The 15,784-nt window shown below is 29.9% G+C and overlaps 1 protein-coding gene across 1 annotated transcript; it reads left to right on the top strand.

The window, feature by feature from the left end:
* The first annotated feature begins 7,533 nt into the window (after positions 1–7,533).
* Positions 7,534–11,762, top strand: LOC105112740 (probable inactive receptor kinase At5g67200). The gene is made up of 2 exons (XM_011008560.1): positions 7,534–9,151; positions 10,996–11,762. Exons 1-2 carry the CDS (start codon positions 7,723–7,725, stop codon positions 11,553–11,555), a joined length of 1,989 nt encoding a protein of 662 aa, XP_011006862.1. The 5' UTR covers positions 7,534–7,722; the 3' UTR covers positions 11,556–11,762.
* The last annotated feature ends 4,022 nt before the right edge of the window (positions 11,763–15,784 follow it).

Genomic DNA, 15,784 nt, shown 5'->3' with positions numbered 1-15,784 from the left:
TTATGTCAAGGTGAAAAGGCTACACTAATGGTGTAAGAATAAATATAGTGTAAACTTAACATGAACTTTAATATTTGATACTAACATGTTTTGTATTTGTTATCTTGTTAACTCTTTAATACGTTGCTTTCTAAATGACTAATCTAGATTTATGTTGTATAACACTTGGTACAACAAATGCTTGACACTTTCATAGCACAAGCCGTATGGTATAACCGACACCTATGCTATGAAAGGAACTTGATTTCTTGTTAATATAAGTTATAATCATGGATACCTAACAACATTTACAAGTATTATCATTATTCGAATAAGATAAGTAATCATGTTAACAATTTATAATATGATTGGAACCTCCTTTATGTGTGGTTTCCATTTGAATAAAAAGAGTTTATACTATACTTGTTTGAAATACTATTATTGGATCCTCTAACCTTGACATTTGTTATTATCATTGTTTAATCCTCACGTTGATCTTCCATTTCAAAGTTCTCATCAACTTCTTTTTATTATTCTTTTTTTTTCTAGTATTATTGTTGTTGTTGTTATTTATAATTTATACAATTAACCTCCCTATGGTTCGATCCTTGTCTTGTTAGGTTATTTATTACTTCAACACTCCTGCACTTGGGAGAAGACATTAATCTTTTGGTCATGTTAATGTCTTTGACCATGGTGGGCCAATAAAATCCATATTGTAAGATTTTTACAGTTATCTTTTTTTTACAAGAAATATCTCCCACATACATCAAAATAACAAAGTTTAATGACAATACTTATCACATTGTCTAAAATACATATATGAAATATTTGATGAGGATAATATTTGAATAAGTAAGGGTCATTTCAATAAATATTCTTTACTTCATTCAAAAAATTTTCTTTATCTTCAGTATTATAGTAAGCTGACAAAAATTTTCAAAGCAAGAAAATTAATATTTTTAACAAACCAAGGCATTGAACTAAGAGAAAATAAGGATTCGTCAGGCAAGTAATCATCAATCGGTGTGATGTCGGATGTTGAATCTATTATCACTCTTAACAAAAGATCTGTATCAACATTTTCGGTGCCTTTCTTATCCTCGATTTCTTTTTTAGAATAAATCTTTTGCAAATCTGCATATTCATCAAACTATGTTTTACTCATGATAGATTTAAATTGATCATAAACTAATTCTTTAATAACATCTACTTTCTGTGAATTATTATCATCTCCAGGTTACTTGCAAATATTAAAAATATTCATTTCTAATGTCATGTTTCTAAATGATAACTTCATCAGTCCATTCCTATAATTAATTAATGTATTAGAAGTTGCAAGAAATGGACGTCCTAAAATAATAGGAAATGAATTACATGCTTTAACAGGTTGTGTATCAAAGACAATAAAATCCACAAGATAAATAAATTTATTGACTTGTGTTAACACATTTTCAACTATTCCTCTAGGAATTTTTACAGAAATTGATTTTAACTCACCTAGATTGAGACTTTGAAAAATATAATGTGTAAGTAAATTCACACTAGCTCCGAGATCAAGTAAAGCTCTTTTAATTTTATGATCCCTAATAAATTAAGAAATTATAGGACAACCAGGGTCTTTATATTTTAAAGCATTATTGTTTTGAAGAATGACATTTGTTCGGTTAAAAAAGCTTTCTTTTTCATATTCAGTTTTCTCTTCATAGTACACAAATCTTTAAAAAATTTAGCATATAAAGGCATCTATTTAATAGCATCCAACAAAGGTATATTAATCGTTACCTGTTTAAAAGTTTCAAAGATTTCAGAGTTGTGATTGACTTTTTCTTATTTGGTTATAACATGAGAAAATAGAAGTGTGGTTCAACTTTTTCTTTACCCTTAGAGATTAACTCATCTTCTTTCTCATAAGGTTCAAGAATTAATTTTTCAATAACCTTACCACTATGCAGAGTAATGACTAATTTGACACGATCCATATGTTAGCTTCTAGAACTACTTGCTTTTGAATTATATTACCTTTTAGAATTTTACTCTGTTTTAGATTAAAACTTACATTTCTTTTGAAAACTGAGAGCAGATTTGAATTTTGCAAGAGCATCTTTTAGATCTACTATGGTTTGAACATTTTCAGTGTTAATTGTCTCCTACTTTTCAATGAATGCATACAATATTTTCTCAAGTTTTCTTCAAGGAGGGGGAACATAAGGAGATGCATATCCATGAAAATTTTAGAAATTATGGTATGCTTGAAATGGTGGTTGTGAAGTTTGTGCATTATTGTTGTCACTCTTCCAACTAAAATTTAGGTGATTCCTCCAACTAGAATTATATGTTTGCAAGTATAGGTTATGATTGGGTCTTTGAAAACTATTTAAAGTATAAACTTGTTCACAGAGGTATTTCTTGAAAGAAGAAAAAGTTGGACAGTCATTGATTGAGTGTTCATTAGTTTCATAGATTTGACACACAATGTCATGAACAGATTTTAATTGATCACTTTTTTTTCAATTCTAGTGCCTTGACTTTTCTAGCTAAAGATGCAAAAATGGCTTGGAGGTCATGATCTTCTCCAATGTTGTACATTTCTCTAATAGATGTATGAGGTTGATTTTTACTTGGTGCCTCATAAGTGTTTTTAGTGTCCTAATTTTGAGCATTTTCAGATAGCAATTCTAGGTACTTCATTTTTTCATTAGGGTGTTTATCTTCAAAAGTTTCATTGCACATCAATTCCACCATTTGTCTATCTTTAGGTGTTAACCCTTCATAAAAATACAAAACCAATCTTCATATTTTAAAACCATAATGAGGGCAAGTATTAAGCAAGTCTCGATACTTATCCCAATATTGGTAAAATATTTCTCCTGATTTTTGAATGAAAATGATGATTTGTCTTTTGAAAGAGTTTGTTCTGTAAAATAAAAAAAAATTAAAAAATTATTGTTACATTTCATTACAAGCACAAATGAATCTTACCCTAAGATTTTGTAGTCAAGTTTTATCTTTATCTTTTAATAAAAGAAAAAAAATAAAAGAAAATAAAAGAAACAAAGGTTAGATAAAAGAAAAATGAAAATAAAATAAAATAAATATTATAATTTATACAAGAATTTAACTCCCTAGCAACGGTGTCAAAAACTTGACACGATTAAAAGATTGATATCTTTTTCCAAGTATAGAAATGTCGAAGTAATAAATAACCTGGCAAGATCAAAATTATATAATTATAAACAATGAACAAAAAGGATTTGAAGAGAATTCTTGAGATGTAAGATTAATATAAGGATTAAATAATAATAAAATAATTATCAAGATTAGATGATCCACTAGTAGTATTTCAAACAAGTATAGTATAAGTTTTTTTTTATTACTCAACTGAAAACCATATACAAAGGAGGTTTCAATCAGATTATAAATTGTTAACATGATTACATTAGTTATCTTATTCGAATAATATTAATACTTGTAAATGTTATCAGGTATTCATGATTATAACTTCTATTAACAATAAATTAAGTTTCTTTCATAGCACAGATGTCGTTTATACCATACAGTTGGGCTATGAAAGTGTCAAGTATTTGTTATACCAAGGGTTATACAACATAAATCTAGATTAACCATTTAACAAGCAAAGTATTAAAAGTGAACAAGATAACAAATACAAAATATATTAGGATCAAATATTAAAGCCCATGTTGAGTTTGTACTATACTTGTTCTTACACCATTAGTATAACCTTTTCACCTTGAATAAATATAATGAAGAAAAAAAACATAAATAAACAAGAAGATAACATAATTATATAAGTATAGTAAAGGAAATTAAAAGTATAAACTAGAGATTAATTAAAACAAAAGTTAAGCATTACAAAAATATAAAGAGAGAGCAAAAACATGATCTTGATCTGAAAACCAATATGCCTAAATGCATGGCAAATACCTTCTTTTATAGGCTAAAATTTGAAATTATTAATGTAATGACTAATTGTTGAGTGGGTGGCCACATTTTCACTTGGTAACAATCTTTATCTTCTTGTCTGAATAAAATATCACTGCTAACATCAGAATTTAAACAGATAATCATCATGAAATTCTAAGAAATTGTCTCAGCTTTTCAACAAAAAAAGAATAAGTGTAGTTGGACTTCTAGAACTCGAGATATGGGCTAAACACTGAACAATATCTAGGTCATAAGACAGATTCGGACTTCTCCATTGTTGTTATATTTTGAACTTAAAAGTAGTCTTTTTGAATCTTAGACTCTCATAAAAGTTTTAGGCCTATGTCTTAGCTTTCCATCCATATAGACCGGACCTAAATCCAAGTCCTACAACTCCAGTTATAATCCAATAACCGAATAGTGTTTTAGTTTGGACTGAATCATCATCTTTTTTCTATGCATAACACTCTCTTTATCTTCTTAATTTCAGTAATTAAACTCATCAATCAATAATTTGATTTATATGATAGGCCTGCATTTAAGAAGAACATTTACAATAAATTAAAGGTATCTTATATTATTAGACATGTTATTATAAAACATGCTTTAGTTAATGAGTTATTGATACTTAAAGTGTAAAATGATGATATAAAATCTTAATAAAAAAATATTTTTAAGTACTAATCACCATGCTAACTATATCATAATTTTTAGATTCAAGCTTAGAGATGAAAGAAACATTATTAACTTGATTAATCTTAGAAGATTGTGTCTTAGGTCCACTAATAGGTCACCAATTATTGAATCTTGAGAGAGTCTTTTTATTTATTTATTTTAATTTACTTTGGAAAGACTTTGTAAAGCTTGCTCTTTATCATGTTGATCATTTTATTGAGGAGTCATTTGATGTTTTTCCCTTTGATCATTCTTTCTAGAGGTGTTTTATTGTGTTTCATTTGAGTTTAAGATATAAAAAATAACATCTACATTAATCCCCTCTCTTTTTTTTTCTTTTTGAAGATCAAAGACTTATCAAACACAATATATATAGATTTTTCAAGTACTAGAGTTTTACAATTATTACTTTCTAATTTACTACTAGAGGAATAACCAAGAAATATATCTTCATTATATTTGACATCAAACTTTTTCAAATTATCTTTGTTATTTAAAATAAAATATTTTGACCCAAATACAAAAAAAATGAAAAATTATTAGGTTTTCTTTCAAACTAAAACTTATATGGAGTTTTATGTAAAATAGATCAAAGAAAAAATCAATTTGAAATATAACACAAAGTGTCCTTCTGCCTAAAAATATTAAGGCAAATTATACTCATTTATCATTATTCTTTTTATTTTTTCATTTCTTGAAGAGAATTTTTTTTTTAACAACTTTATTTTGTTATAGAGTTTCAAGAGTAGAAAACTCATGCTAAAAATCATTTTCTACATAAAGTTCTTAAATGCAAGATTATCAAATTCTCCATAGTGATTATTTTTTATTTAGAAATCAAATAAGCTTTTTCATTTAGAACTCCTTTTCAAAATTTTGAGAAAGCTTATCCTTATAGGAAAAAAAAAATAAAACTCATATAAATCTACTATAACCATCAATAATAACGAATGCAAGAATTTTATCACCAAGGCTAGAAACATGCATATGACCGAATAAGTCTAAAAAGAGGAGTTAAGTGCATGATATTTAAAAAATTGATTCTTTGCCTTGAAAGAGCTCTTTACTTGCTTGCTGTATTGACAAGCGTCATGGATCACTTGCTTTTTGTATTCAAGATGTGGAAGCCTTTTTGCTAGATCTTTCATTGACAATTTATAAATTAATTCCATGTTAGCATACCGAAGTCTTCAATGTCAAATGCAAGATGAGTCTAAGAATGCACTAAAGCCCTTAACATCATCATTGTCAATTTTATTTATATCAACCACGTAAGTGTTTTCAAATTTTTTTCTTTATAAATAATTTTATTACTAATAACATAAACAACCAAGCAATGTAAAGATTCATATATAACTTTATTATTTTTAATTATATAATTGATTAATACTAAACAAGTCCATATATTTACCTTTTTTGTTATATCGTTTTTGGATATTACATGTTTGATATTCTTTAAGAGTTATTTGTCTTTTCAATCTATATATACTTGATTTTTTAAAAAATACCCTTAACTTGATTTTATTTTCTTGTTTTTTTTTATTTTTGAATAAAATTCTTTTAAAATAAATCTTTTAAAAGATATTTAAATAATTATCCAATTTATTGAGATATTTAAATAATTTTCAGGAAAATTAGCACTTTTTATGATAATATTCACAAATGTTTTATAAATAATTATATATTAAACTAATATGTATTTTTTTAATTTTCTCATTAATATTCAATGAAAATAAAATATATATTTTATGAACTTTTTATTATAGTTTTATATAATTTTCTTATATTTTTTTGTTCAAGTGTGTAATAATTATTGATTCATAATTTTTTTTAATTGAAGCTTTTTCTTACAATCATAATGAGTTTTTATTTAAAAAAATATTTATCAAAACAAAATAATTCAATAAGAAAGAGGTTTTAATTACAATGATATTTTTTTCAAGTTTAATTCAAATTATTAGAATTTTTAATAATATATTTTTAATTACCATTAGTTTTTATTCAATATTTGCATAGTAACAGTATATATTGTCATGAATTGCCAAGCTTACTTCTGTTTTCAAACAAATGATAACAGAATGACTTCTCCAACACTCTGAATTTCTCCATTCCCTCCTTCCACGTGACTTCCTGAATCCCCACTCACGAAACACCCAGCCATTCAGCCAGCTGCCCAGCAACACACTTTAAACCCAGACCCACCACCATCACCACCACCACCGACGACCATTCCCAATTGAAAGAAACACAAACACCAACACAACTTTATATTGTTTTTGGATATTACATGTTTGATATTTTTTAAGAGTTATTTGTCTTTTCAATCTATGTATACTTAATTTTTTTTAAGAATACCTTTAACTCAATTTTATTTTCTTGTTTTTTTTATTTTTGAATAAAATTCTTTTAAAATAAATCTTTTAAAAGATATTTAAAGAATTATCTAATTTATTGAGATATTTAAGTAATTTTCAGGAAAATTAGCGCTTTTTATGATAATATTCACGAATGTTTTATGAATAATTATATATTAAACTAATATATTTTTTTTTTAATTTGCTCATTAATATTCAATGAAAATAAAATATATATTTTATTAATTTTTTTTATATTTTTATATAACTTTCTTATATTTTTTTGTTCAAGTGTGTAATAATTATTGATTCATAATTTTTTTTAATTGAAGCTTTTTCTTACAATCATAATGAGTTTTTATTTAAAAAAATATTTATCAAAACAAAATAATTCAATAAGAAAGAGGTTTTAATTACAATGATATTTTTTTCAAGTTTAATTCAAATTATTAGAATTTTTAATAATATATTTTTAATTACCATTAGTTTTTATTCAATATTTGCATAGTAACAGTATATATTGTCATGAATTGCCAAGCTTACTTCTGTTTTCAAACAAATGATAACAGAATGACTTCTCCAACACTCTGAATTTCTCCAATCCCTCCTTCCACGTGACTTCCTGAATCCCCACTCACGAAACACCCAGCCATTCAGCCAGCTGCCCAGCAACACACTTTAAACCCAGACCCACCACCACCACCGACGACCATCCCCGATTGAAAGAAACACAAACACCAACACAACATTCTCCACTTTCCACTTCACAATGCCACTTACCAACCCACTCCTCCTCCTCCTCCTCCTGTCTTCCACCACCCTCACCACCTGCCTACTTGAGCAAACAACAGAACTTCTCTCACCAGACGTAGTTTCCATTCTCTCTTTCAAATCCAAAGCTGACTTAGACAACAAACTCTTCTACACACTTAACGAACGTTTTGACTGTTGTCAATGGCAAGGCATCAAATGTGCTCAAGGCCGTGTTGTTCGTGTTGCCCTTCAATCCTCGGGTCTGCGTGGCACTTTTCCTCCCTTCTCTCTTTCCCGGCTCGACCAACTTCGTGTGCTTTCTCTTCAAAACAACACTCTATCAGGTCCAATACCCGACTTGTCCCCACTTTTTAACTTAAAATCTCTCATTTTAAACCATAACTCTTTCTCTGGTTTTTTCCCTCCTTCCATTCTATTACTCCATAGATTAACAATTCTTGACCTTTCTTACAACAATCTCAACGGACCAATTCCTGTGAACTTATCTTCTTTAGGCCGCTTAAAGTTGCTTAAACTCGAGTTTAATCAGTTAAACGGGACTGTCCCTTCGTTAGACCTTGGACTTCTTTTTTTCTTTAATGTTTCTGGTAATAACCTTACCGGCCCGATCCCTTTGACCCCTACATTGTCACGTTTTGACACTTCTTCTTTCTCCTTAAATCCTGATCTTTGCGGAGAGATTATTAACAAGTCATCTAAGCCACGGTCTCCGTTCCTTGACTCGTCAGCTTCTCCAAATGCTATTACGCCATCAGGAGTGCCGTTCGGACAAAGTGCTCAAGCTCAAGGTGGGGTTGTAGTATCTATAACTCCGCCTTCGAAGCAAAAACATGATAGAAGTATTGTTGTTTTAGGATTTACTATTGGGGTTTCCCTTTTAGTACTTTCTTTGCTGTGCATTGGTTTTGTTCTGGTCAAGACACAGAAGAAAGAAAGACGAGTTGAAGAGAAAGAACAAGCAATGACCGGGACTAGTTCTCCGGTGAGGATTCATTCGAAACCTGCAATGCAAAGTGAAGTTGGAGAGAAGGGTCATGAGACTATAAATACGGAAGCAAAAGAAGGGCTGGTTCAGCAAGTTAGGAGAGCAGAGAGGAGCGGGAGTTTAGTATTTTGTGGAGGGAAAGCACAGGTTTATACATTAGAGCGGTTAATGAGGGCATCTGCTGAGTTGCTAGGGAGGGGTACGATTGGAACTACATATAAAGCTGTTCTTGATGATCAATTGATTGTCACAGTGAAACGGCTTGATGCTGGTAAGACTGCAATAACTAGTAGTGATGTGTTCGAGAGGCATATGGATGTTGTAGGTGAGCTGAGACACCTGAATCTGGTGCCAATCGTTGCTTATTTTCAAGCTAAAGGAGAGAGGCTTGTTATCTATGATTATCAACCCAATGGCAGTCTCTTCAATCTCATTCATGGTACTTCCTTTTTCTTTCTCTTCTCTCCCCTCCTTTCTTGAATTTTATCTGGGCTTGGCTGATCTGCATTCCTCTTGTTTCAGTTTCTGAGTTCATTACTTTTAAGTCAGAACCCGTATCTCCACAAGACCTTTTTCTCTCTTAAAGTTTACGTATTTTCGAGATAGGTTTTAGCATCGAGGCTAAATCTTTCTCGAGTCAGGTCTTAAGCAATTAAGCCCTCTTTATCCAATCTGATACTTTCATGAGAAAATTTCTTTCTGGAGTTCTCACATATATATGATGCGAAGATTTGGTTTCTGGCATGTCAGTTGAATTCAATTAATACATGAAAAGCAGACTTCAACCAAGAGTTGGGCCTAATGTTTGGAAATAGATAGGAGACATAAATAATCCAGTTTGACCCACCAGAGAATCGCGTTTGTATGGTTTTATGTTCATGTTATGTCACTGCATTGGATGGCTGGCTCACAAGGAACTGTGTAAGTCCATGTTTTTAATGTGTTTATATTAAAATAAATTTTTAAAAAATAAAATAATATTATTTTAACATATTTTTAAATAAAAAAACATTTAAGAACACAACTTCCAGCATCATTCCAAACCGATATTAAACTGTTGCAGCTTTTTGGGAATTTGGATTGTAATGTTGATGTTCCACTGCCGACGATCACGGTGTGTTTTCAAAATGAACAATTATTTAGACTTTAATCATGGCGTGAGCTGTAAGTCAAAGTGAATTGAAACTTTTGTCCTTGTAGGAGCATGGATCGCTCTTCAACGTAACATGTCCTTCGGCTGAGTTCACATCAATCACTTACTTGCTGCATTGATGTTGAGTGTTTTGAATTTAAATTTTGGTCTTTTTTTTTCTCACTATTAATGTGCAAGCTTCACAGTAAATTTGTCAAGAAAATTAGTTAGGCAGACACTCGACTGTGTCATCCTTTGAGAACTTGATGGGCCAGTCTTCGTGCTTTAAGAGTTCATTTATTTGTTGGCTGATCTTAAGGGTTATCACCCTGTGGGTGTAGGGTGTGTTTGTTTGTTAAAATGTAATTTTTTAAAAAGTAATTTTTTAATTTTTTTATATATATTTATTATTAAAAATATTGATTAAAAAAATAATTTTTAATCAGAAGAAAATAGTTTTTTGTTAACAGAAAATTTAACTTAAATTTTAAAAAATAATTTTTTTTATTTTGAGCGGTAAATATGTTTTAGTAGTTATGAAAAATTAAAAAAATATCATATTATTTATTTATATTTTGTTAAAATTATTTTTTTTAATTTTATTCTTTAAAATTAATTAATTTAATTTTATATATTAATTTTAGTTTTTATTTTTATGATTATATTTATTTTTCTTTTATTAGTTTTTTAATTAAAATTTTTTATTTATTAAATTTAGTTTTTATTCTTTTAATTTTTACTTATTTTATTTAAAATAATTTATAAACTTATAATTATTATTATTTTATTATTTTTTATATGTTAGATTTGATTTTTATTATTTTAATTATTATTTATTTTATTTAAGATAATTTATAAAATTATATTTTTTTCAATTATATTCTCATTTAATTTTTTAATTTGTAAAATTTATTTTTTATTATTTTAAAAAATTTTAAAAAATAAAATATTAATAAATTATTTTTCAACTTATTTTTTATAATATAATCAAATATATAAAAATATTTTACTATTTGTTTTTATAATATCACTAAATATAAAAAATATAATTTAATTTTTTTAAAATTTACTTCAACAAAAATACTTTCTAAATAAAACTACTTTATTGTAAACAAACGGCCTTAGTTTACAACTGGAAACAATTTGCGCAGGTTCAAGATCTACGAGGGCGAAGCCGCTTCATTGGACATCATGCTTAAAGATAGCAGAAGATGTGGCAGAGGGTCTTGCCTACATCCACCAAATGTCGAATCTTGTCCATGGCAACCTGAAATCCGCCAATGTCCTCCTTGGAGCTGATTTTGAGGCCTGCATCACAGATTACAGCCTTGCCTTGCTTGCAGACACTTCTTCTAGTGAAGATCCTGATTCTGCAGCATGTAAAGCACCTGAGACTCGCAAGTCAAGCCACCAAGCCACTGCCAAGTCTGATGTCTATGCATTTGGTGTCCTATTACTGGAGCTTTTGACAGGTAAACATCCATCACAGCATCCATACCTTGTGCCCGCTGGTATGTTGGCCTGGGTCAGGGCAGTGAGAGATGATGGTGGCGGGGATGACAACCACCTTGGAATGATTACTAAACTTGCTTGCATTTGTCGCTTGACCTCACCAGAACAGAGACCGGCAGCGTGGCAAGTGTTAACGATGATACAAGAGATCAAGGACTGTGTGATGGTGGAAGATAAGGCAGCTGTTGGAAATTCGTAGTTCCTTCGTCTGCTTTCACACTAGTGAAAGCATAGAAAGAAACAGTAAGTCAAGGGATCAGAACTGTCCTTTTGGAAGATATGTACCCACTTGAAGGATAATGGAAAGAGAATGACGATGCAAGCTATAAGAAATAACATAAAATGTTTACAACATAATTGTTATTTATCTATATTATTGTGATTTTTGTATGTTGTTATGCTTTTTATTTTTTTTCTTTATTAATTTAGAATTCATGAAATAAGAATTTCCGCAAACAACAAGTAAGGATTTTGCAAACACCTGTGAAATTATAAATAAAAATTAAATATTTGAACATTATAGTAAACAACAAATCAAAAGCACTTTGTTACTAATAATTGTAATACGGTGATTATTTAGTGAAAATAATAAAATAAAAATATTTATGATGTTTTAGAATTTTATTAGAAATATTTAAAAAACATTATGAATTAAATAAAATATCAATTTTATCCTTGAATAATATCACAAATTAATTTATGATAGTTTTAAAAGTAAATCTAATCAAGTCCTCATTTGATTTTTCTAAATTTAAAAATATAATTATTTTATTAATTACATTCTTATTTTTAATTTGTAAAATATATTTTAATCAAGTAATACTTAATTAAATTATTCCATTTTAATTTATGATTAATGATTATTAATATGTATGATCCATTAGGTTTTTAATATGTTAACCCAAATATAAATTATAATTATAATAAAATAGAATTAAATAATTTAATTTATTATTAATTCAACAGTTAATTAATTTATATTTAAAGATCAAATGCATCGTTTAGCAACGTGTTATAATTCCTCAAACATTAAAAAAGTTATTGGTGGTTTAACTTAATCTTTCTGTAACCGGTTTCTTGGTATAATTAATATTCTTTAATCAATAATGTTTTGATTTAATATTAGAGCATGGAGTATGTATGACATATTAAATCATGTTTGTTCTTTATTCATCTTTGATAATTTAAATAAGATTTGAAACTCTTTTCAAATTTCATTCTATCTTAGCCAATAATGTTTTATTCAAAACTATTTGAGAACATATAAAATATTTTGTCTAATTTACTTAGGATAATAAAAAAAAATTTATCACTTAAATATTTTTATATAATTTATATTATATTTAATATTTTTTTTATTATCTTGATTAAAATAACATGTAATATGATAAAAATATAATATTTTTAATAAAAAATTAATAATTTACGCCATGCGCACGTAAAATTCTACGCATGTATGGAACAGTGTGAAGGTAATTATATTATCTTCGCACTGTTAATCCTTTGTTTTTTGCAGATAGGAAAAACAAAGACCCCTGGTTATTAAGAGAGCAAAAACAAAATGGCGATCTTTTGGCTTGCTTTCGTCTCTTGTTTCATTTTGTTTTTCTAGACAAACCTGGCGTTAATTGTTGCGAAGAAAGGACATGAACATACCTGCTTCTGGAGAAAGGAAATCGATGGTGGTGTTAACCTCCCCTACTGTCTTTGTGTTTTGGATTCGCCGTTTGGTTTCTCCTTCTACCGTTCCTTTGCTCTTCTGTTTCTATATCCTCATGCGGCCTTCCTTTGTGTTTCACTCTCCTGAATTTCCCACTTTGTTCTTTCCTCTGTTCTTCTTTCTCCTTTCTCGTCCCCCCCTGTCTCCTCCTTTGTTTTTTCTCTTTACTGTCTCGTTCTCCCTGTCTCCTACTCCCCCCAATTCTCTCTGTTTCCTTTATTTTCCCCTTCTATGTCGTCTCCTTTCTTCCCCCCTGTCCCTCCTCTGGCTTTTATAGCCAGAGGATGCATGCGTTATGGCATGCACATGGTAACAGCCGGCGCGAGACATGCTCCACTGAAATAGCTCCACTGTTTCTGCAAAAAACGCTTCCACTGTCTCTTTATTTCCAGCCGTTTCTTTCTTTTGAAGAAGACCATGAACAGTGAGCGCAATTCTTAATTAAACAGCGCCGTTTTCAATTTTAAAATGATATTTTTGATTTGGTCCTTAAATGTTTTTATAATTTTGTAATCAAGCCCCCTTGGAAATGTTGTAATTGGATCCCTTGATTTTAATATCTTTTTTGGGTTGGTCCTTAGTTTTGGGTTGTTTCAATTAAATCTTTAATTGGCCATCAAACTTCACTAATTATATACTTAAGCCCCTGATTTGACCAAATCAACTTTTCAAAATTATAATTGGACCTCAGAGCTTTAATTTCTTTCAATAAAAGCCTAAATTGACTTAAAAATCAATTTTCTTACAATCCAACCCTCCATAAATTCAATTAAATCTCAAATAAAATTTAATTCAGTGTATAAACGTCTGATTTTGGATATATTTTTTCAAAAATTAAATTTTCTTTGTCAACAAGGCTCTCATTAGTTAACGATATACTGTCAAATTCCAAATTTTTATATTTTTGAACCTCCTCAACCAATTTTAAAATTTTTTAGACGTTTCAGCATCCTTTTCTCACTCATATTATTTTTTTGGATTTCTTTCGAATATTTTTTTTGTATTTTCTCATTTTTTTTTGTATTTTCTCATTTTTTTTGGAACCCAAAAATAGATAACAACAGATGCCCTCTCTTTACAATATTTACGAAGCAAGACATCATCAATAACTTGCATAGTAAGCTCGTAAAGAAAAAAAAGAAAAGAAAATGAACTCATTATCTTGAGCAATCTACCTCTTTTGAAGAAAATTGATTTACTTTTATGAGCAACCTACCCATACACACTTACTCGTCTATTTTCATGGGCAAGCTACCCATACATGTTCATCTTGGTTAAGGGTGATCGACCCACACACTCACAAGGTCAAGGGCGATTGGCCCACACACTCACACTTGTCTATTTTCAGGGGCGACTTGGCCACACACTCACACTGGTCTATTTTTAGAGGCGACTGGCTCACACATTGACACGTTCTATTTTCATGGGTGACTTGCCCTCACATTTACATTGGTTTATTTCATGGGCGACCCCCCACACATGTTCATCATGGTCTATTTTCAGGCGCGACCTACCCACATGTTAATACAGTCTATTTTTATGGATGACCTACCCTCATACTCACACAGTCTATTTTTATAAGCAACCTGCCCACACATGTTCATCATGGTTTATTTTCAGGGGCAACTGGCCTACACACTCATATGGTCTATTTTCATGGCCAACCTACCCTCACACTCACATTGGTTTATTTTCACTGGCGACCTCCTATATATGTTCACATGGTTTATTTTTAGGGGCGACCGCCCCATATGTTCACACAGTCTATTTTCACGAACGACCTACCCACACATGTTCATTATGGTCTATTTTTAGGGGCGACTGGCCCATACACTTACATAGTTTATTTTCATGGGTAACTTGCCCTTACACTCACATTGGTCTATTTTCACAAACAACCTACCCACATATGTTCATCATGGTCTATTTTCAGGGGCAACCGACCTATATGTTCACATAGTCTATTTTCATGGGCGACTTGCCCTTACACTCACATGGTCTATTTTCAAGTACGACCTACCCTCACACTCAAATTGGTCTATTTTCACGGGTAACCTCCCCTCACATGTTCATCAAAGTCTATTTTCAAGGGAAACCAACCCACACACTCATATGGTCTATTTTCATGGGCGACTTGCCCACTTATATTCATTCTGGTCTATTTTCATGGGCAACCTGCTCTCACACTCATATTAATCTATTTTCATGGGTAACCTATCCACACATGTTCATCCTAGTCTATTTTTAGGGGTAACTGGCCTACACACTCACTGGTCTATTTTCACGGGCGACCTGCCCATATATGTTTATCATGTTGGCAAGGTTTGAATTTGCTTCCTTCTTCTTCTTCTTCTTTTTCCTTTTTTTTCTTTTTTTTAGAATTTCATGATGGTAGAGTTCTTCTCAATTTTCTTTATAATGATAAGGTTTGATCAAATGTTTTCAATTGATGCTTTTTTTTTTGTGATTTTATAGGACTGACATTTTTCCTTCCTAATTGCAAGGTTGACATACGTCCTTCCTGATGACTGAAATTAACTTTATTTTTCTCGATGAAAAGGTTGGAAAACTTAGTGCTTCTTAATTGCAGGGTTGACCTGAAGACTCCTCATGATGACAAGGTTGGTGATTGATACTTAAAAATATATTTTTACCAAGGTTTTATATCAGCATTTTGCACTTGAAGTATCAATAACTCCTTAACTAAA

The sequence above is a fragment of the Populus euphratica genome, unplaced genomic scaffold (assembly GCF_000495115.2).
Source record: "Populus euphratica unplaced genomic scaffold, PopEup_1.0 scaffold361.1, whole genome shotgun sequence".
NCBI lineage: Eukaryota > Viridiplantae > Streptophyta > Magnoliopsida > Malpighiales > Salicaceae > Populus > Populus euphratica.
The sequence above is the reverse complement of the archived record's forward strand: the minus strand, read 5'-3'. Positions and strand labels throughout refer to the sequence as shown.